General features: G+C 45.0%; 1 protein-coding gene across 5 annotated transcripts in view; it reads right to left on the bottom strand.

Annotated features, from left to right (window-relative positions):
* CEP350 (centrosomal protein 350) overlaps positions 1-22,497 on the bottom strand; it is a 358,722-nt gene that overhangs the window by 197,681 nt on the left and 138,544 nt on the right. For all 5 annotated transcript variants that reach the window (XM_029617504.1, XM_029617506.1, XM_029617505.1 and 2 more), the window contains exons 15-17: positions 19,075-19,264; positions 2,894-3,120; positions 2,209-2,372 (exon numbers count right to left, since the gene is read on the bottom strand). In XM_029617504.1, the coding sequence (XP_029473364.1) occupies positions 2,209-2,372; positions 2,894-3,120; positions 19,075-19,264 (581 nt within the window). The remainder of the gene's footprint in view (positions 1-2,208; positions 2,373-2,893; positions 3,121-19,074; positions 19,265-22,497) is intronic.

Here is a 22,497-nt window from a genome sequence, read left to right as displayed (position 1 = left end):
CCCACTGCAGAGACTCTTGATGCAGTCTCGAAAACATCATAGGTCCTCATGTTTTCCACACTTCAGGTCTTTATACACCAGCGACATGAGGGTGTCCTGCTGCTGTTGAGGCAGCTGCTTGGCCACCTCCTGCACCTGCTTCCAGATGTCCCACAAGTACTGGCTCACGTAGAGCTGGTAGGCAGCAATGTGGGCAATGAGAATGGCACCTTGAAACACCTTCCTCCCAAGAGCGAAGCCCTGCAGCGCCCGGTCCACTGCTAGCTGGACTCAGCATTCCAGCTCCTCCTGAAGCATTGCCAATGCCAATACAGAATGGGAGGAAGGAGGGGTGGCCAGATCCTCTTCGGTCCTTCAAGGTGGAAAGGTGAATGTCGTCAGAACTGGTGGAGGCTGTCACGGACCCTGGCACTGATGGAAGATTGGCACTCCTTGCTACAGGGTCACTTCGGGGGCTTCCAATGCTCGACCCAGTCTTTCCCCGGTGCCGAGGAACCCGAAATCCTCGGCCTGGAGGAGATCAACAATGGTCGGTCTCCGGCATCTTTTGTCCGTCGATGGCTTGGTGTCCATTGGTGTGGCTCCTTGGTCCTTCAAATCCAATGCTGCTGTCGTTGATGGCTTGGACTTCTTCGACCCAAAGAGCTGCTCTATCTTGTCAAATTGAAGCCGATTTCCCTTCAGGGTTCATTTGGGCGCATAAGCGGCAAAGGAAAATTGGTTCTTACCTGCTTTTTCATTCCTGTAGTACCACAGAGCTGTCCAGACTCCTGGGTTTTGCCTCCCTTCCAGCAGATGGAGACAAAGTTTTACTGACACTGCCATATAACCTAGTGTGCTACCTGCAGTCCCTCAGTATTGACCTGTACCTAAGCCAAGATAGTAAGAACACTAATACCAACCACAAATTAATATCCCCTGAATGAACAGTGGGAAGTGGAAACTTGAAACAGATAAACTCATCCATATTAAAAAAAAAAACCGTGAAGGACCAAACAAAACCTGTGCCTTTCTGCAGATTAATTACAACAGATCGAGCGGACTCTCCTAAAGTCCCTCCCTCAACTGGGCAGGACTCTAAAGTGATATGTGGTACTACAGGAATGAATATTAGCAGGTAAGAACCAATTTTCTATTCCCTGTACGTTCCCAGATCAGTCCAGATTCCTGAGATGTACCAAAGCTTCCCTAAATAGAGTGGGACCGCAAGAGTACCCCTCAAAGTACAATTCACCAAAACTCATGGCCTCAGGGGCCTGGACATCCAAACAATAATGCCTGGCAAATGTGTGCAAAGACTTCCAAGAAGCTGCCCTACAAATCTCCAGGATAGGATGACCGGGATAGGATGACCCTGACAGATGTACGTGGAACCTATGGCTTCCTTCAACCACTGCGAAGTTGTGGCTTTTGATGACGTGTGCCCTTTTTTGCCCAAAAAGGTGATCTGACAACCAGAAACAATTAGTGATTTTAAGGTAGTGCAACAATGCATGCTTAACATTCAAGAGCTGCAATTCTCTCGAATGAGGAGATGTCGCATCCAAAGTTGGAAAAGCTGGAAGCTCTACCGACTGCCTTAAGTGGAACAAAATTTTCCACAAGGGCAAAAATAGCCAAAGTGAGCTCAGTCACTTACAGCTCCACAGAAAGAGAGACTGGAGAGGACTCAGCATAGATATGTGGTATAGGCACTTGAATGCCCTCACGGCTTTTTTAGACTGCCTACCCTCTTGATATGTGGTATAGGGCATGCTCAGTGTGCTTAGTCAAAGTTCTAGAAACTTTACACATCAGTGCTCCATCTGATGATGTCACCCATGTCAGGACTACCATCCTGCTTGTCCTCTGAGAACCTTCTTTACAATTCCAGGTTAGTATAGAAATAAACATTTGAAGAGTGAGTTTAAAAAACTTAAGTAGAAATTACAGCAGCAGCCTCTGGATAGCTTACAGTAATAAGCAGACCCCTTGATAACCTTTATTTCATTTATTACTTATATACCACCATACCAAGTACAAGCCTGCCCAAAGCAGTGTAGGCATCTTCAAGCACAAATTACAATTTCTAAAACAAACACGCCTATAAAATACTCTCCTCTAAGAACACCCCCCATCCAAAATCATCCCACAACAAAAAAATAAAAAGAAAACTTAGCTCCTCAACTCCAAACCTCTCATCCCAACTAACCCTCTTCTGCCACTTACCTTTAGAATCTGCGCTAGGGAGACCGTCTCCTGCTGAGCAAGAGATATGCCCCGGACACGTTCCATGTCAGAGAGCTGGTGCACAGATTCCTCAATGGCGCTTAAGTAACTGAGCTCAGCTGTCATGCGATGCTTGAGTGCAGCTGGGGAGAATCTCATTGGTGCTGCAAAGCAAGAAGATGATCAGAGGAAGACAGATAACATACCCCCTTATCTGGTCCTATCTTCTAATGATAAAATCCTTAAAAAGGTTTCAACTTAAAATTTAGGACCAGTCCAATGGCTCATACAGAGAGACCCAAGTTCAACTCCTCGTTCACTGAAGCAACAGTTGCTTGGCCAGGAGCCAGGCACCAGGGCTCCTTCCAGAACCTTAGTCATATGCTTTAAATCCAGCCACTAGAGGTTACTCTTAATGGATGACCACAACTCCTGTCCTCTCCCCCTACCCACCACAAGGCTGCAAAATCTGCTTGTGCAAAATCCTCAGACAACCTGGGAAGTCGAAGAGAACACAGAGATTAAACTGGAGACCTAATGCATAGCTTTGCCACTGAGACTTTCAATGAGTAAAAAACATTGCCAACAGCAAACATATCAAAATACCAAACTCTCCCTTTATAAAACTCCTTTTCCACAAGCCTGCACCATGTTGAACCCTGAGGTAGCAAGAGGTGACACTTACTTGTCGCAGCAGTAGCTGTTCCAGTCCCTTCCTTCCCAAGCCCCAAGTTGGCATCAGAGAAAGTTGCCGTGTGTTTCAGTCCTGAAGCAGGAACTGTTGTGGGCAGACCTGCCAAAGAACGAGTTCTGTCTACTAAATTCCCTGGGGAGTCAACCTGCAAAGAATTCTGGGAACCTAAAGGGGGAGATGCAAGGGATTTCCGTGATCTTCCTGCATCAGATGAGAGACTACAGAAAGGAAAAAAGGCAGAGGTAAAATTCTCTTATTCCTGAAGCAGAATATACATAAATTACTTTCTCTTATAATCTGTGCTAACTGTTGTAAAATATATTGTTGTATGCACTCTCAAACTTCAACAGATATAACCAGATACAAAGACACGGTGTATACAACTCTTTTTAAAGAATAGATTTTAAACAGCATTATTTCCTAAACTATTTATTCAACAAAATAAAAGGCATAACCCATTAAATGCTTTCGAGTGGCATTAGGCAGTAAAATTTGCAAATAAGTATCAGGCAGTAGTAAGAGGGCAATTTTCATACTGCCCACATTGTTGCAAAGTCCAAGGGTGCTTTTTACCCATGGACTTTGCACCAGTTTTCAAAGTGAAATTAAGAATACACTTTCACTTTGAAAAATGCCTAAGGAAAAAGTACACACCAATGTGCACCTACGTTTTCTGCAAATATTTTTTCTAATGCACACGTAGTTTTGAAATACAAAACTATTTAAGTTGTTGCAATCACTGCCCTAATACGGCCCCGGTAAATGACTACAATGTGGATATAACTAGGTGGGTTGTGGAACAAAGCAAGTTTGCCCGCAGTAAACAGTGTTTACCATAGATAGCAAGATAAACTAGCCATTATATGTGGGGCGATGTCATTCGATGGTACCAAATGGACTCGTTTCTCCAAAATAGTAGAGCTTTGAGCTCTACTGAACACATACGAAAATTCCTGCATGAGCCTCCTCAGACAGTACCAGAGCTAAATCTAGTTTCGTAATCAAAGCTCCAGAGAGGTGAGAGGGTAATTCATCCTGCTATCTATGAAAAACACCGTTTATGGTAAGCAAACTAGCTTTTTCCAACAATAAGCAGGCTGAATAGCCATTATATGTGGGGTGTCCCAAGAGCTGCAGCAGAGCGCTTACTTAGTAAGCAACCTGGTCCCCAGACCCAGCACAACCAGGTATGCATACTGTGCATTTGCACAGGGTGGCACACACAACGGGGCCAGTGGCAGCAGGAAAGCCATAGGACCACTGGTAGAGCCCAAATTACTAGCGGCCAAAGAAGCGAGTCCATTCGCCACCAGTGGAGCTCAATCTGCCAGCAGCCAAAAATGAGGCTACAGTGTTTCCACGTGCACCCACAGCTTATCCCTCCCATCCACCACCCCCACACACTTCCCCAGCACAGGGAGACTAGTGGGGGCCATGGTGGAGCTCATTCCACCACGGCCCTAAGTGAAGAAGTGGCAGTGGGTGTGGTGAGAGCCTACGTGTGCGTGAGAGAGCGCAACTGTGTATGAGAGAGAGGGAGTGTGCGAGAGAGCATGAGTGAACAAGAGAGAGCGAGTGTGAGAGAGAGAGCAAGAAGATAAAGTTTGTGCAGCCCTACCTCTTCCAATCCATAACAATCTCAGGGTGATTGGCAATCAAATGAGCCCAGGTATGGAGAGCAGGAGATTATTAGAGTGTTCCTAAACCAGTCATGTTTTCAGGATATCCACAATGAATATGCACAAGATAGAATTGCATTACAAAAAGTCTAATTCCATACAAATTCCAAGTGTCTTTTTGCACAGTTTTCTGGGTTGGCACCACAGCAGTGCATGTAAATTTAATATATATGCTGTAAGTGATAATTTGCCTCAGAAAACTTCATATGAAAAAAGTCAAAAGTACAACCTGTTATAAATGCATAATTTAACTGGGTGCACATGTCTATATTTATTTATTTATTTAATTTCTTTTCCTATACCGATGCTCAAGACTAGGTCTTATCGTACCGGTTTACAATGTAACTGAGGGGAAACCAATTAACATCAAGGTAGAAAGTAAAGTTACATTAAACAGGGAGCATAAAACCTGGGCAATGGAAGACAGTGCAGAGTTTAAACTAAGAAACAATTAGAGAGAGATAAATATATAAATCAACAAAAACTGTAAGATACACAACATAGGTTTGTCCTAGGCAGTTATTAGCCTGGTATGTCCAGAGGGAGAAGGAAAGGGTGAGGTTGGGTGGGGGGAAGGGATAGGGGAGGGGATAGGGGAGGGGTGGGGGAGTGAGAGTCAGTGATGGTTGAGGAGATCCTTCAGCGGTAGGCTTCTGCGAAAAGCCAGGTTTTCAATTTCTTTCTGAAAGTTGAATGGCATTGTTCTTGGCGTAAGTCTTGTGGAAGTGAATTCCAATGTAGTGGACCTGCTGTTGAAAGAGCTCGCTTGTGAATAGTGTTGTGGACCGATGATTTGTTGGGGGGGGCCTTGAGCGAACCTTTGTAGGCAGTTCTGATCGGTCTTGCGGAAGTATGTAATTCAAGTGGGAAGGTGAGTTGGAGAGTGGATTGCTGGTAGACTGATTTGTGGATGATGGTGAGAGCCTTGAAAAGTATTCTATATTGGATGGGCAGCCAGTGTAGAATTTTTAGTATTGGTGTGATATGGTCCTTGCGACGAGTGTTTGTAAGGATCCTAGCCGCTGCGTTTTGCAGCATCTGAAGAGGTTTGGTGGACGAAGCAGGCAGACCAAGTAATAGAGCATTACAATAGTCGATCTTTGAAAACAGTATGGCTTGAAGCACCGAACGGAAATCCTTGAAGTGTAAGAGCGGTCTAAGTTGCTTCAGGACCTGTAGCTTGAAGAAGCATTCTTTGGTTGTGGCGTTAATGAATTTTTTGAAATTCATTCTAGAGTCAAGGGTGGCCCCAAGATCTCTGACCTGGTTTGCTAATGGGATGCTAGCATTATTTGCGAGGGGGTTGTTGTCACAAGGGGAGATAACCAGTAGTTCCGTTTTGGAAGTATTTAGGACCAAATTGAGACTCGAGAGCAGAAGGTTTATGGCGTGTAAGCAGTTGTTCCAGAAATTTAGAGTAGAGATGGGGTCTGAAATGGGGATTATGATTTGTACATCGTCCGCGTATATAAAGTGGGTGAGATTGAGACTATTGAGTAGCTGGCATAAAGGGAGTAGATATATATTGAACAGGGTAGGGGAAAGAGACGAACCCTGAGGTACACCTTGGTTTGATGGAATGGAGTGAGATTCTTTGTCATTTATTTTGACTTTGTAGTGTCTGTTGTTCAGAAAGGATGTGAACCAGAGCAGTGCAGAGCCGGATATGCCTATTTCCATTAAGCGGTTAATGAGGATATTGTGGTTTACCGTGTCGAACGCGGCAGAGATGTCGAGAAGGGCTAGCAGGTAAGGTTGTCCCTTGTCAAGGCCCATCAGGATGTTGTCCGTTAGAGAAAGAAGGAGGGATTCTGTGTTTAGGCGTTTCCTGAATCCGAATTGAGAGGGGTAGAGAATATTGTGGGAGTCAAGGTAGTCTGTGAGTCGGATGTTGACAAGCTTTTCCATTAGCTTGGCTATAAAAGGTAGGTTTGCAATGGGGCGGAAGTTTGCAGGGTCGGCTGGGTCCAGGTTGGGTTTTTTAAGTAAGGGTTTAAGTGAAGCAATTTTTAAGGAGTCCGGGACCGATCCTTGATTGAGGGAGCAATTTATGATGTCTGCCAGCGGTTTAGCAATAGTGTTAGGGATGGTGAGAAGTAGTTTGGTCGGTATTTGGTCCAGAGGATGAGTGGAAGGTTTCATTTTCTTGATTATTGATTCAATTTCCAGGGAGGATGTCTGTTCAAGAATTTCTAGTGACGGTCTGTGGATATTTGGTGGAGGGTTATTAGTTGCGAGGCTTAATGGTTGCGAAGGGTCTGGAGCCATGTTAGTTGAAGCCAGGGGGGCAAGAAGGTTTTTGATTTTGTTATCAAAAAAGATAGCCAACTCTGTAGATTTGTTCTGGGCTTCTTCTTCTGGGATGGTGAGGGGCATAGGTGTGGTAAGGGCAGCTACATATGAGAACAGAGTTTTAGGGTCATATAAGAAGCCGTGTATTTTTTTGGCGTAGAAATCTCGTTTGGTGCGGGTAATGGATGTCCTATAGTAGCTCATTGCAGTTTTGTACGAAGCAAGTGAGGAAGGGGAGGAATCTTTCCGCCAGCGTTGTTCTTTGTGTTGTAGATCCTGTTTGAGTTTCCTTAGTTCGGTTGAGAACCAGGGTTTCTTGTTCGTGCGGGCTGGGTTGATAACTTTTGTTGTTACAGGGCAAATTCTGTTAGCTACTGAGTGTGTAATAGTTTGCCAGGAGTCCATAGCAGTATCCGCATCTGAGAAGTCCAGTTTAATTAGTTCTTCGGCCAGGCTGTTGTTGAGAGTGTCCATGGAACAGGGTTTCCTGAACTGGATCGAGGATTTAGTAACAATAGGGGTCAATTTTTGTTTTATATATAATTTTGTAGTTATCATCGAGTGATCTGACCAGGGGATGGGAGAGCAGGAAGGAGGGGTGATGGGCGAGATGGTTTCGTTAGTGAATATCAGGTCAAGCGTGTGGCCTGCCTTGTGTGTGGGGTTGTTTATAATTTGTTTGAATCCCATAGCCTGGAGAGAAAGGAGAAGAGCTTCGCAATTAGATGATAGGGTAGGGGAGTCAACATGGATGTTGAAGTCTCCTAAGATAATAGCCGGTGAGTTAGTGTTGATGTGTTTGGCTATGGTTTCGATGAGTGGAGAAGGTATAAGAGGTATGTGTGAGGGGCAGGGGTCTGTAAAGTGTGTAAGGTTTGCCTAGGGTGTCTAAAACTCTCCCCTTGACCATGACTTTTATGGGAGCAGGGGATGGCAGGTGACAGTTTTTAAAAATAGGAATTGCTGAAGAGAGCTGGGCTTTTTCTTTTTTTTTTGATGGGCCTGGGACAGAGAATGAATGAATCGTGGGGAGGGGGAAGGAGCACTGTAATTCTTCACACAGGGCAGAAAAAAAGCTAGTACTAGCCCTGCTGGTTCCCACTGTGGAGAGTGGCCTACAATGAAAACAGATTCTGCATAACTTCCTATTCAAATGTACTGTCAGTGTTTGAGAGACTATCAAAACAATAGTGAAATGTAAAAGGCATGAACTGAAGACCAAGTTGAAAGCTTTGCAGATGTCTTCACAAAGGTGAGCAACAAAGGAAGCCATAGCTTTTACTTGATTAGCTTTAACAGAGTCTGTGAGTTGTATTCCTGCTAAGCAGTAACAGTGTTGTATGCACTCAGCAACTTCTGTTCCCTGGCAGTTCAGATTGTAGGATGCAAAGAGCTGATTGGTTTGGCAATGCAGTTGAATCCTTTTCTAGTACACCAAAGCCCATTTGCAGTCTAAAATGTGAAGGGCTTTTTCGCCGTCATGAGCTTGCTGCCTTGGGAAAAATGTAAAATTGCCACTAATCCACAAAAGGTGGGGGTAATTCCAATACCAATCATATCAAACAACCCACACTCAAAAAAAATTTTTGGCTATATGTTGCCCTATAATTTTTCTTTTTTAATCAATTTTACCAATATTAATTTTATAAATATTTAAAAATTATACTTTAACTATGTTTTTTTTCCACACTTCCATGTCATCTCCATAAGACTTCTAAAAAAATGTTTAAAGGTGTAGAGTGATGCTTCATTAAACTTCAGGGCACCCTCCTGGTGTACCTTACTTGGTTCTTTGTCTAATCATCAGCACCACCGTCCACCTTATAGTCCTTTTATTACTTTCTCAAAAACATTTTTTTATTATTTTATATATATTCAAAAAGACATCTTTAAGTGAAAAGATCAAAACAGATGATCACAGTTTGTCCAACAAACGTTCAACAATGGAGCATAATCCCGAATGTCACTTAGCATAAATTTAAATCCTCAGGCTTCAGTGTAACCATTGGCGACGTTTGCCCCAACAAGGCCCGGTTTCAAATTGCTTTTTCGTCAGGTGAAGCCACTCAGCCGCTGCACACCCCAGCTCAACACTGTTTGTTGCTTAAATCCATAAAATGCTCGCAAAGCGCTGCTCGAAGCTCCTCTCGCCATTTTTTGCAAGCGTGTACCTGATCAAGCGCATTTCGCTTATTTATTCGGCTATGATGAGGGCTAAATACAGAACAAATATTCCCCAATCATGAACAGATACCTGGAACGCTGAACTGGGTATTCAGCTAGGAATGACACAGTGGAGGCATATATGGAAAGTGGAGCATCATATCTCCATTTGCAACCTGAAGAACCGAGCTGATGATTAAATTACTCATATTCCTGTGTATTTCTCCAAGCTATTTCCTGCTGCTGACACAGCTTGCTGGCTGGCTGTGAGGAAATTGGTACATGTGGTGGGATTGCCCTAGGGTAAATTACTTCTGGACCCAGGAGGGAAGTGTTAGGACAACAGTTATACTTGGTGATTCAATTATTAGGAAGGTTGATAGCCGGTTGAATGGTGGAAGTGAGGATTGCTTGGTAACTTGCCTGCCCGGTGCAAAGGTGGTGAACACTTCACGTAGACAGGATTTTAAATAGTGCTGGGGAGGAGCCAGCTGTTTTGGGACATGTGGGAACAAATGACATATGAAAGTGCAGAGGCCAAATTTAGGGTTTTAGGTAGAAAGCTAAAATCCAGAACCTACAGGGTAGCATTCTCAGAAATGCTCCCTGTTCCACGTGCAAGACCCCAGAGACATGCAGAGCTCCAGAGTCTCAATGTGTGGATGAGATGATGGTGCAGGAAAGACAGTTTTAGTTTTGTTAGAAACTGGGCACTCATTTTGGAGACGGGGGCCCTTTTCTGAAAGGATGGACTCCATCATAACCAGAGTCGAACCAGGCTGCTAGCACTATCCTTTAAAAAGGAGATAGCGCAGCTTTTAAACTAGATGATGGGGGAAAGCCGTCAAGTCGCTCAAAAGCGCGTGGTTCGGAATTATATACCTTTGAAAGATGCTAAGGAAACAGGGAACATAGGGCATTCCAGTAGAGAGACAGCAATAAATGCCAAAGTGGACCAGGTGTCTAAGTAAAGTTTAGAATGAGTCCTGAACTCAAACTGCTATAGAATTGACCTGGACAGAATAGTGATCACACTCATTTAACATCTAGCATTGATTAAAAAACTATGTTACCGAACCTAATGGCACCTGTGTAAACTGATAAATTTTAATAACATTATTATTTGTGCGCCTTACTGTAAACCGTTGTGACGGTACCCACCTTAATGACGGTATAGAAAAGATTTAAAAATAAATAAATAAAATAAATAGAAAGATTCCAAAGTACCCTTGTCAACTGATGAGCAGGCTGTTAATACAAACAAAAAACATACTTAGAAATGTCTGTATACAAATGCTAGAAGTCTAAAAAAGAAGATGGGAGAATTAGCGAACATAGCACTGGATGAAGAGTTAGATATAATTGGCATCTCAGAAACCTGGTGGAAGGAGGATAACCAATGGGACACTAATACCAGGGTACAAATTATATCGAAATGATAAGATGGATCAAATTGGTGGCGGGGTGGCACTATATGTTAAAGACAGCATTGAGTCAGGAAACAAAATGCAATGGCGAATCTTAATGGATAGAAATTCCTGGTGAAAAAGGGAATACAATAAGTAGTGGGGGCCAGAATGAACTATCAGACACTGAAATGCTAAAAGAAATTAGGGACGCTAACAAAATCAGCAGCACAGCAATAATGGGTGATTTCAATTACCCCAGTATTGACTGGGTGAATGTTATATCAGGACATTCTAGAGAAGTAAAGTTCCTAGGTGAAATAAATGACTGCTTCAAAAACCAACAAGAGAACCAACAAGAGGGGAAACTATTTTAGACTTAATCCTTAGAGAATACAGGATTTGGTGTGAGAGGTAACAGTGTTGGAGCGACTTGGCAATATTGATCACAACATTATCAAATTTGACTTACTAACTGGAGGGAGCACAAAAAGACATCTACTGCGACAGCATTTAACTTTCAAAAAGGTGACATGTTAAAATGAGGAAAATGGTTAGGAAAAAACTAAAAGAAGCAATTGCAAAGGTTAAGAATTTAGCTCAGTCATGGACATTGCTTAAAAATACCATCCTGGAAGCCCAGACCAGATGTATTCCACGCATTAGAAAAGGTGGAAGGAAAGCTAAATGACTACCAACATGTTTAAGAGTTGAGGTGAGAGAAGCTATATCTAAAAGAACAGCTTTCAAGAAATGAGTCTATCTGGCCATACACTAGGAAAACAGAGAATATCATAATGCCTCTGTATCGCTCCATGGTGTGACTTCATCGTCAGTACTGTGTGCAGTTCTGGTCACCATATCTCAAGAAAGATATAACAGAATTAGAAACAATACAGAGAAGTGCAACCAAAATGATAATGGGGATGAACAATTCTCCTATGAAGAAAGGCTAATAAGGTTAGGACTCTACAGTTTGGAGAAAAATGGCTGAGAGGAGATATAGCAAATGTTGCTTACCTGTAACAGGTGTTCTCACAGGACAGCAGGATGTTAGTCCTCACATATGATGGAGCCCAATCACTGAACACTTTTGTCAAAGTTTCTAGAACTTTGACTGGCACCTACTGGGCATGCCCAGCATGGCACTAACCTTGCAGCCAGCAAGGGTCCCCCCTTCAGTCTTGTTTAAAAGCTACAGGAAGTGCCGAAAAATAAAATAAGAAACTTAACGAACCCAACACCGCGGGGGTGGCGGGCGGGTTTCATGAGGACTAACATCCTGCTGTCCTGTGAGAACACCTGTTACAGGTAAGCAACATTTGCTTTCTCACAGGACAAGCAGGATGGTATTCGTCACATATGGGTGAGTACCGAGCTGAGGATGTCAGAGTATGCGCCAAATGTACCCAGGTGTGCAAGGCACTAGGACTGGGGTTGAATTTGGTGGAGGGCATCCTGAACCCTAACGGGCAGGTGGAAGGGTGTTGGTACGTCAAGTTGTAAATAGGTTGCGCAAGAGACTGGCCGAAGATGGAATCTTCTCTTCCGGCTTTGTCCAAGCAATAATGGGCTGTAAAGGTATGGAGAGAACTCCAGGTTGCAGCCCTGCAAATGTCAGGAAGCGGCACCAAACGTAGGTGTGCTACTGAAGTCACCATGGCCCTCGCAGAGTGTGCTTTAACACGGTCTTGAAGTGGAATGCCCACTTGCTGATAGCAAAAGGATATGCAGTCCGCTAACCAGGAGGAGAGAGTCTGCTTCCCCACAGGCTGCCCCAATTTGATGGAATGGAAAGAGACAAACAATTGAGTGCTTTTCCTGTGGGCAGCTGTACGGTCTAGATAGAAAGCTAGAGCCCGTTTACAGTCAAGGGTATGCAGAGCCTGTTCTCCTGGATTGGAATGGGGCCTGGGAAAAAAGATAGGTAGTATAGTGGATTGATTGAGATGAAACTCAGAAACTACCTTAGGTAAGAACTTAGGGTGAGTGCGGAGTACTGCCCAGTCCTGCAGAAGTTTAGTGTAAAGCGGATAGGTAACTAGAGCCTGTAACTCACTAACTCTGCGAGCAGAAGTGATTGCCAAAAGGAAAATCACTTTCCATGTGAGATAGCGAAGATCACAGGAATGGAGAGGCTCGAATGGTGGTTTTATGAGCTGACCCAAAACCAGGTTGAGTTCCCAAGAAGGGGCCGGGGAACACAGTGGAGGCTTGAGGTGGAGCAAGCCCTTCAGAAAGCATGTTATGAGGAGCTCTACTGAAATAGGAATGTCCCCGATACCTTTATGGAAGGCGGCTACCGCACTGACATGCATTCTGATGGAGGAAGTTTTTAGACCTGATTCTGACAAGTGCCAGAGATAGTCTAGAAACTTCGTGGTGGGACAGGTAAAGGGGTCAAGGGATTGAGAAGAGCTCCATGACTTAAACCTGTTCCATTTGTAAAGGTAGGATTTTCTCGTGGAAGGCTTCCACGAAGCAATCAGGACACGGGAAACTGGTTCCGAAAGGTTAAGTGGCTGAAGAATTAACCTTTCAACAATCAGGCCGCCAGGGACAAGGCTTGAAGATTGGGGTGGCGTAGGCACCCGTCATTTTGAGTGATCAGAAGCGGGTCCTTTCCCAGGGGAACGTGCCTGCGAATGGAGAGATCCTGAAGTATTGGAAACCACATTTGGCGTGGCCAGTGAGGTGCTATCAGAATCATAGTTCCCTTGTCCTGACGTAACTTCACGAGAGTCTTTGAGAGAAGTGGAAGTGGAGGGAATGCATATAGGAGACCGGTCGCCCATGAGAGGGAGAACATATCTCTTGGTTGAGAGTGTTGGCTGCGAGTGAGAGCGCAAAAGTTCTCCACTTTCGCGGTTTTGAAATGACGCAAAGAGATCTATATGAGGGTAATCCCATTGTTGGAAGATCGAGTCCGCCATGGAGGGGTTGAGAGACCACTCGTGCGGCTGAAAGGTGCGACTCAGCTTGTCTGCCAACACCTTGTCCACTCCCGGCAAGTAGGTGGCCCTGAGGTACATCGAGTGGGAGAGGGCCTCCGCCCATATGTGCGCAGCCTCCTGACACAGAAGGTAGGAGCCCGTCCCTCCCTGTTTGTTGATGTACCACATGGCCACCTGGCTGACCGTCTGAATCAGGATGTCCTGATTGGACAGGCGATCCTGAAATACCCTGAGAGCATATCTAATTGCTCGAAGCTCCAGGAAATTGATTTGGTGTTTGGCTTCCTCTGGAGACCAAGATCCTTGTGTCTGCAGTTCGGCCACATGGGCTCCCCAGCCGAGGTTGGAAGCATCGGTGGTGAGAATTATTTGAGGGTCTGGAGCCTGGAAGGGCAAGCCTTGGCGGAGATTGATCTGATCTTTCCACCAAGCTAGAGACTGACGGAGTCAGTGATGTGGACAATGGTCGACAGGGGCTGAATGGACTGAGTCCACTGTGACCTTAGAGTCCACTGCATGACTCATGGCCAAGCAGGGCCATTGGGGTAACCTGAACTGAGGACGCCATGTGTCCCAGCAGGATGAGGAAGTGGCGTGCAGTCGTGCGGTGCTGTGACTGTAGCTGATGTACGAGAGAGACGAGAATGAGAGCTCGCTGTCGAGGCAGAAAAGCTTTTGCTTGCAAGGCGTCCAAGTCTACCCTATGAATGATAAAGTTTGAGATGGGACTAAGTAGGATTTGTCGTAATTGACGAGAAATCCTAGCGAAATCAGAGTGTGTAAGGTAAGATGTAGGGACAACAGAGCAGTTTGCTGAGTGGGAGCCCTGATGAACCAATCGTCTAGATAGGGGTAGACGTGAACACCTTGAGTCCTGAGGAAGGCTGCAACTACTACGAGGCATTTTGTGAAGACTTGTGGTGCAGTCGCGAGGCCGAATGGAAGCACTTGGTATTGATAGTGCTTGGGATCTACCAGAAATCTCAGGTATCTGCGATGAGATGGAGTTATTGCAATATGTGTGTATGTGTCCTGGAGGTCTAGAGAGCAAAGCCAGTCTCCTCTTTGCAGAAGAGGAAGAAGAGAACCCAAGGTTACCATTTGAACTTTTCTCGATGGAGGTACTTGTTGAGGGCACGTAGGTCCAGAATTGGATGAACACCTCCCAATTTTTGGGGATTAGAAAGTACCAGGAATAGAACCCTAGGCCGTGCTGAGAGTAGGGTACTGGTTCTATTGCTTTGGCCTGGAGGAGGGAGACCTCCTGTTCCAGGAGGATGGAGTGGTCGGATGTTCTCCACGTCGGTAGAGGTGGGGAATCCGGTGGAATGGAGAGAAAGTTCAGATGATAACCTTGAGCGATTATCGCCAGGACCCCTGGTCTGAGGTGATTGAGTGCCACCTGTTGTTGAAATGGCACAATCGACCTCCCACTGGTATCTGTGGCAGTGGAAGCTGGCTGCTGCTCCCTATGCAGGAGTCAAAAACTGGAAGCAGGGCCCGGCTAAGGAGCTGCTTGAGGCTTTTGTTTTCGTAGTTGACGAGACTGGGCTTTTTGGAAAAGTCTCGTAGAACGAGTTCTAGACGGTGGTGGGTAGGATTTCTTCGGACGGAAGAATGACTTCTTAGTGTCCTTTCGGAAAAGTTGTTTTGAGGAATACTCAGAAGGCATCAGAGAGAGCTGTCTCAGGGTCTCATGAGTTCCTTGAGTTCCGTCACTGTCCGTTGAATCTGCTCGCCAAACAGATTGTCTCCTACACAGGGCAGGTCGGATAATCTTCCTTCAGGGTGAAGGTCCGAAGACTTGAGCCAGGCCCATCTTCTTGCCGAAATAGCAGCTGCAGATACCCTGGTAGCAGTGTCAAAGATATTGTAAGATGATCTTATCTCATGCTTGCCTGCCTCAAAGCCCTTGTTCACTAGGAGGAGAACGCTTCCTGCTTTCAGTAGGAGAAGGTGGTGAAGGCGAGTCATTGGTGCCTGGTGAAGAATCATCAGTCCAGGTATCATCGGAATCAGCACCTGCCCCTCTAGGAACCAGAGGGGGATGGGGCAGAATTCCTGAAGGTCCAGGTCTAGGCTCTGAAGGAATCAAAGGAAGAACTGGAGGCACCGATGAAGGCATCGAAGGCACTGATGCAGGCATCGAGGGCATCGGACGCATCGGCATTGATGGCTGAGGCATCAGTAAGACTCCTGATGGAGGGATGCAGAACGGTGTTTCTCCTCCCAATGACAAAGTAAGAGGAGAGGGCACCGGAACCATCTGTGACCCGGGATCCATCGGTGGAAAAGCGGCAATAAGTGCTTCCATCCTCGAGATCAGCGGGGCCAACGCTGCCAGAATTGGGTCGGTGGTTGGCTCCATGATCAGCACCGGTGTCAGTGCCGGAGGAACTTGTAATCGATGGCCTCCTGAACCATCCGGTTCAGTTCTTCACGGAGACCTGGAGCAATCAGCCCTGGCTCTGGAAGGGGAGAAGGAGACAGAGGCATAGCCGGAGGGCCCACCGTTAAAGGCGGAGTCGCGGCTCCTAATACCCATCCGGGTGAGAGTTGCCTCGGTGACCCAGTCGCAGAAAAGGTCGGTGTCTTTTGTGGACGGGGTTTCTTCGATAGCGGCTCAGACGATGGCGAGGTTGATGATTTCGCTCCCTTGATGGTCTGAGATTTCCGATGTCGATGTCTCTCTCTACGATCCCCTCGGTCCTGAGGTGGAGTAGAGGGAGTTGAAGGCCAAGAAGTCGTCGATGCCGGATGGTCACCGGACGGTGGTCGATACTGGCGCGAAGTGCACAGTGCCAGTTCTGACGACCTCAATGCAATAGCGGCGTCGGGGTTTGAGCATGGAAGAGAAGTTTCATCTTCTCCATTCTGGCCTTGCGACCTTTTGCTGTCATTAGGGCACATTTGGTGCAGGTCTGGACATCGTGCTCACATCCAAGACACATTACCCAGACCTTATGAGGGTCTGTTATGGACATGGTGCGGTTACAGTCCGGGCACAGACGGAACCCCGATGCCATGGCCTTGAAATATTTGAGCCGCGGTACAGTCAACGGCCAGTAGGCCGCGAGGGCCAAACTCGACGGGAATCGACCGAAAACGGGTAAAAAACTTACCGGGGTACCGCAGCTTGAAAAAATTGAAGAGACGACCCCTGTGGGGTAAGAAAGTTTTCAGTAATTCCGTGAGGAAAATTCCTGTCAGGAATCTCTGTGGAGCTCCTTAACCGCGTGGCTACTGCTGCGCAGAAAAAAAGAAGACTGAAGGGGGACTCCTGCTGGCTGCAGGGTTAGTGCCATGCTGGGCATGCCCAGTAGATGCCAGTCAAAGTTCTAGAAACTTTGACAAAAGTGTTCCATGATTGGGCTCCATCCTATGATGTCATCCATACGTGAGGACTACTATCCTGCTTGTCCTGTGAGAAGACAGAGTTCTATAAAATAATGAGTGGACTGGAACGAGTAAACATTAATCGGTCAACTCTTTTGAAAAGTACAAAGACCAGAGGACACACAATGAAGTTACTGGGTAATACAATTAAAACTAAGAGAAAATTGTTTTACTCAATGCATAATTAAGCTCTGGAATTCATTGCAGATGTGGTGAAAGCTATTAGTGTAGCTGAGTTTAAAAATGGTTTGGAGAAGTTCCTGGAGGAAAAGTCCATTCACCATTATTAAGGTAGAGTTGCAGAAATCCACTACTTATTCTTAGGAAAAGCAGCTTGGAATCTATCTACCCCTTGGGATTCTGCCAGGTACTTGTGACCAGGCTTGGCCACTGTTGCAAACAGGATAATGGGATTGATGGACCTTTGGTCTGACCCAGTATGGTAAGTCTTATGTTCTTTTGTAAGAACCCAAGAAATCATTGATATAATTGATGTTCCTGTCCTTACTGCCCCTATCCTGAGCTTCTTGGGAAGGTGGGAGAAGTCTCTAATGCCCTCCAAGTTTTGGGTGTCGGTAGCACAACTTCTCATGTCTGCTTGTTTCACAATTCCTACCTACTGGAAATATAACTCATGTCTGGAACACTGGTGTCACAAACCACAGACATTTCGGACACTGAACTGTTCTGCTTTGTGAAAAAGGGTGAGAAATAAGTATGATTGTATTTAGGGATGTTTCAGGACACATTATGGCTTAAAATGTGAGAGTACACCTTGCTCTCTTTCTATGTTTTATGCTAGATTCTGTACTGTTTGTCTGCATGTTCTCACTTGTATTGATACTGGAAAGTGCAAGCTGTTTGCTTTCGTGTTGTAATATTTCAAAAATTCTTCTATAAATAAAAGGTTTAAAAAAGGCATATAGAATGTTAGTAATTACTCGGAAAGGAATGGAGAATAAAACAGAATATCATAATGCCTTTGTATAGATTCATGGTGCAACCGTACATTTCTGCTGGCCCCATATAAAAAAAAATAAAAAAATAGAGTAGATATAGAAAAGGCACAAAGAAAGGTGCCAAAAATGATAAAAGGGATAGAAAAACTCCTTTATGTAGAAAGGCTAAACAGATTAGGGCTTTTTAGCTTGGAAAAGAGATGACAGTGGGGATATGATTAAGATTTATAAAATCATGAATGGGGTGGAATACATAAATAGGGAATGGTTATTTACTTTTTCAAACACTAGGACTAGGGGACACTCCATGAAACTAGCAACTGGTAGATTTAACACAAATCACAGGAAGTATTTTTTCACTCAGCGCACAATCAAGCTATGGAATCTGTTGAAGACAAGGCAACAGTGAGGTTCAAAACGGGATTAGACAAGATCCTGAATAAAAAGTATATAAACAGTTATTAGCCAGGTTAGACTTTGGAAAGCCAGCACTTATCCCTGTGAGTGTGATACAAGAAACAGATAGACTATTGGGGATCTGCAGGGTAATTGGGGCTCAGACTGGCCACTGTCAAAGACAGAATGCTGGGCTCGATGGACCTTGGACAGACTCAGCATGGCATTTCTTATGTTTTTCTGAGTTCCTTCTCATATGCCCAGCCTTCAATTTGCTTTAAATGCAACATCTCAGTACAATCTTTGAGTGCTGAGACTCCACAGGATTTGTAACTTTCCAGTGAATAATGAAATCATCCAGAATATCATTATGCTGGAATTCCATAACTGCTATTGACATTAAATCCAACAGGAAATTCAAGGAAGTCAATTATTGAGAGGACGGCTAAATACACTGGCAAAACTGCTATAGGAGGATTAAGCTCGATGACAAACCACAAACACTTGATTTGTCATCAAGTGTAATCAAGATCATACAGTTGGGTGGGAATAGCTCCTAAATAAATTTCTCTTTTTTTGTTTAAACAAATTTAATTCAGATATTATATTTTGAAAACAAATATGTGAACACAATCCATTTGCCAATTTAGTGGCTGATAAATTCATAAGAGCATAAAAAGTGCCATGTTGTGTCAGACCTCTGGTTCACTGAATGCAGCATGCTGTCTCTGCCAGTGGTCAGTCCAGGTTACAAAGTACCACCTGGCACATCAAGTCCCTGTTTTTCAGTTCCAGGTGGTAATCCCCACATCTACCTGAGGAATAGACACAAACACACATTTTTCTGCTAAACCCTCTGCAACAAGATAGAACTGATTCCATTGTTTAAATCACATATGCATGAAAACAGATGAAAAGGAATCTTACCTTGCAAAGGAACGTACGGAAAGGTCTTCAAGGGTGCTATCTGTTTCTGGATTCTGCTCATGGTCTTGAGAAGGAGAGGTGGGTTTGCTTTGAATGGGCTTTCTGCCAGGTTGGGATCCAAATTCCGAGCAAGATGGGGGCTTGTCTTCCTCTAATGGCAGGTGCTGTGCATTGCCAAGTGACTCAAGCCCTTAAAAAAAACAGAGCCAAAGAGTAAGATGTTAAAGCAGTTAAAAGTCTGTCACTATTACAAATGATATAAACAAAATACTCAATATACAATATACATTAAAGCATAGTGGTGGCTGGTAGCCTATAAATTAAGTAGTGCAACAGTGCAGTGTTCTTCCCATCTCCAGCCTCTCTCTTCCACTGCCTTGTATCCTGTCCCTTGATCACACCCCAATTTTCATCCATTTTCTCTCTCCTCTCTACCCTCTTCTCTTATAGTGCAGTTCTCTGCTAAAAATATATTTTTCTCTCTCTCTTTCCTGGGCTCCAGAAAAGCAGCTGCCATCTCCTTCCTGTTTCACTAGTTGGCAGGGCTGACCCTTTGGGGCAGCGTGCATGAAGAGAAGACTAGCAATGAAGCTTCTGGATCAGGCCCCTGCCTGACACTGAAGATTTAAGGGGCCCCTGGAAGTTGGGGTGGAATCTTTCAGGACAGTCTGCTTCTGTGCCCGAGGTCTCCACCACCACTTCCTGGGCTGCTGCAACTCCTGGCAAACTGCACGCAAAAACAGGGTGATATCAGGAGGGTGATTACCAAAGCAGCGCATGGCCTTCCAAAGTACAGAGTCCAGGACAGTCACCCCAATCCCCCCACTCCCTACGGGACAGTCATATGAGCTGGGCTCCCTCCCTCCCTCCTTCATGGAGGCTTAGCTGTGCCTTCACAATACTCTTAACCCAGAGCAACTGAGCTTAGTACAGGGAGGATGTTATTGAATAAATCACCTCTGTTCCATCCCACCGTCCCCTTCACAGCTTTACACACACAGTGATCCAGAGATCTTTCAACAGAATCACTCCAACAAAGGAAAGAGATCTAGTCTTTCCTTTTAAGGAGAACAGATTCTGATGAGGCAACTGCACCACTGTGCATGAACCCCATAAAAGTACTAGATAGGGTTTTCCCCCCCCCAATTTACTTGCCTTCTTTATGTTTATTTATTTATTTATTTGTTTTTTGTATACCGACATTCAGTCATATCCGTCACATCGGTTCACATACAACAAAAAAGATAAACAGTTACAATGTGAAGAATATAAAAATAATTGTGTTACATAGAATAATAGAATTATAGTGGAGAGGAAAAATGAAAAAGAATAAGTAGAGTAAAAATTAATATATAATTATAAAAACTATATTGGAAAAGCTTTTAGGAATAGTAAAGTTTTTTAATTCTTTTTCAAGGTTTGAGTAGAAGTTTCCAGTCTTAATTCAATAGGAAGTGAATTCCACAATGTTGGACCAGCAATTGAGAATGCACGTTGTTCTGTTGAGGTAAGACAGGATCTCTTCGTAGGTGGTATTTCAAGAAGACCAGTGTTAGAGGATCGTAGGGATCGCCTTGAGATTTGGAAAGATATGGTTGTATCCATCCAGTTTGTCATATTATTTAATATTTTGTGAATAAGAGACAGTCTTATATTGTTTTCTATAATCCGAGGCCCGCAGATATACCAGAGTGTGTCTAGCTGCTGCCGAGGCAGTTTCTCAGCAACATGTTGCATCTGCTTCCAGATGTCCCGCATATATTGGCTCACATAAAGCTGGTAAGCAGCTGTGTGGGCAATAAGCATAGCTCCCTGGAACACCTTCCTGTCAAGAGCATCTATTGCTCTGTGATCCTTCCCCAGGGCACGAGGAATGGGTCAAGAATGCTTGGCCTTCTTGTGAGCAGATTCAATTATCACAGATTAGTGGGGCAGCTGACACTTGTTGAATTTGAGAGTCTTCTGGACAAGATAAACTGCATCAACCTTCTTGTTCACGGGAGGCACTGTTAAGGGGTGTTTCCACATCCTCAACAGTAACTCCACAAGGATCTCATGTACTGGGACTGCCACGATATCCTTGGGAGGCTCCATGAACTGGAGGATATTGAACATTTTATGCCTGTATCCTCTTCAGTCATTAACAAAGAAGATGGCTTCAGCCATCAACCTGACAAGACCTGTGAAAATGAGGTCCTCCAGCAGGAATTTCCTTCACTCCTTTGGGGGAGATGGATCCGAGGGGAGACCAACGGAAGCATCACTGGAGGACCCTGATGAGTCATCCCTGCAGGGATCATAGATACTCTCATCCCCAATGGGGATGGCGCCCTGGGTGCTCGGCCTTCGCCAGTGGAGCAGGCAGCGATCGAACTGGACGTGGGGACGTAGGCCCCAATGCCTTTGCCGGTCTGGGGAAGCTTCCTCCTTTGAGGAGACAGCAATGACAACCGGATCAGCATGAGGTGGTGGCGGTGCCCCGCAGAGCATTAATGTCATCCCAGGAACCGTTGCTAGCTGGATCAGTAATATGCCAATGAGCATGTGCAGGGATGCCAGCAGCAGCTTCAGAAGTGACTGTGCCAGTGCCATCAGTGCTACAATGCAGATGTCATACATCACCTTGATGGCCAGCTGCCCATGCCTCTCCAGTTCCTCCTCGAACATCACCAATGCCAACACAGAGTGGGACGAGGTGTGACCAGATCCTCTTTGGACCAAGAGGAGGTTCGGTGGCTGGATCAGGACCAATAAAGTCCATGGCGCACCCTCGCATAGATGAGAGGACGACAGGTGGTCTCGCCGCGAGGTCATTTTGGGGGCATCACAGCAGAAACTGGTGCGCATCCCTGTGCATCGACGGGGGGGGGACCGATGCCAATGCTTCTTCAGCTTCTTTCAATGCTTGGCATGGTTCTTCCCCAGTGCCAAGGTCGATAAGGAACCAGATATCTTCGATCTGGAGGAATCTGACAATGGCTGGTCTCTGGTGTCCCTTCCTGCAGTCTGTGTCAATGGAGCAGTTGGTCCCACTGATGTTGATGGCTCGGTGTCCATTAGTGCGACACCAAGGTCCCTTGATGCCGATGATTCGGACTTCTTTGGCCTGAAGAGGCACTCCATCTTATTAAGCCGGATCTTTCGTCCCTTCGAGGTCATCCTTGCGCACTTATTTATTTATTTAAGGCTTTTATATACCAAATTTCTTGATACAGATCAAATCAACTCTGTTTACATCGAACTAAGCAATTAACAGAAACAACAAGAGACAACTTTGAGGAAGTTGAGGAAGCATAAAGTTACATTGTAACACAGGGCAAATGAACTGGGGAAAAGAAATAAAGAGGGGAGAATAAAGATAAATTACTATATACAAATGAAGATGTGGGGGGGGGGGCGGAGGATCTAGTCTCGTTGCGACAT

This window comes from Rhinatrema bivittatum, chromosome 10 (genome assembly GCF_901001135.1).
Source record: "Rhinatrema bivittatum chromosome 10, aRhiBiv1.1, whole genome shotgun sequence".
NCBI lineage: Eukaryota > Metazoa > Chordata > Amphibia > Gymnophiona > Rhinatrematidae > Rhinatrema > Rhinatrema bivittatum.
Note: the sequence above shows the minus strand (reverse complement) of the source record. Positions and strands in the feature narration are given on the sequence as shown.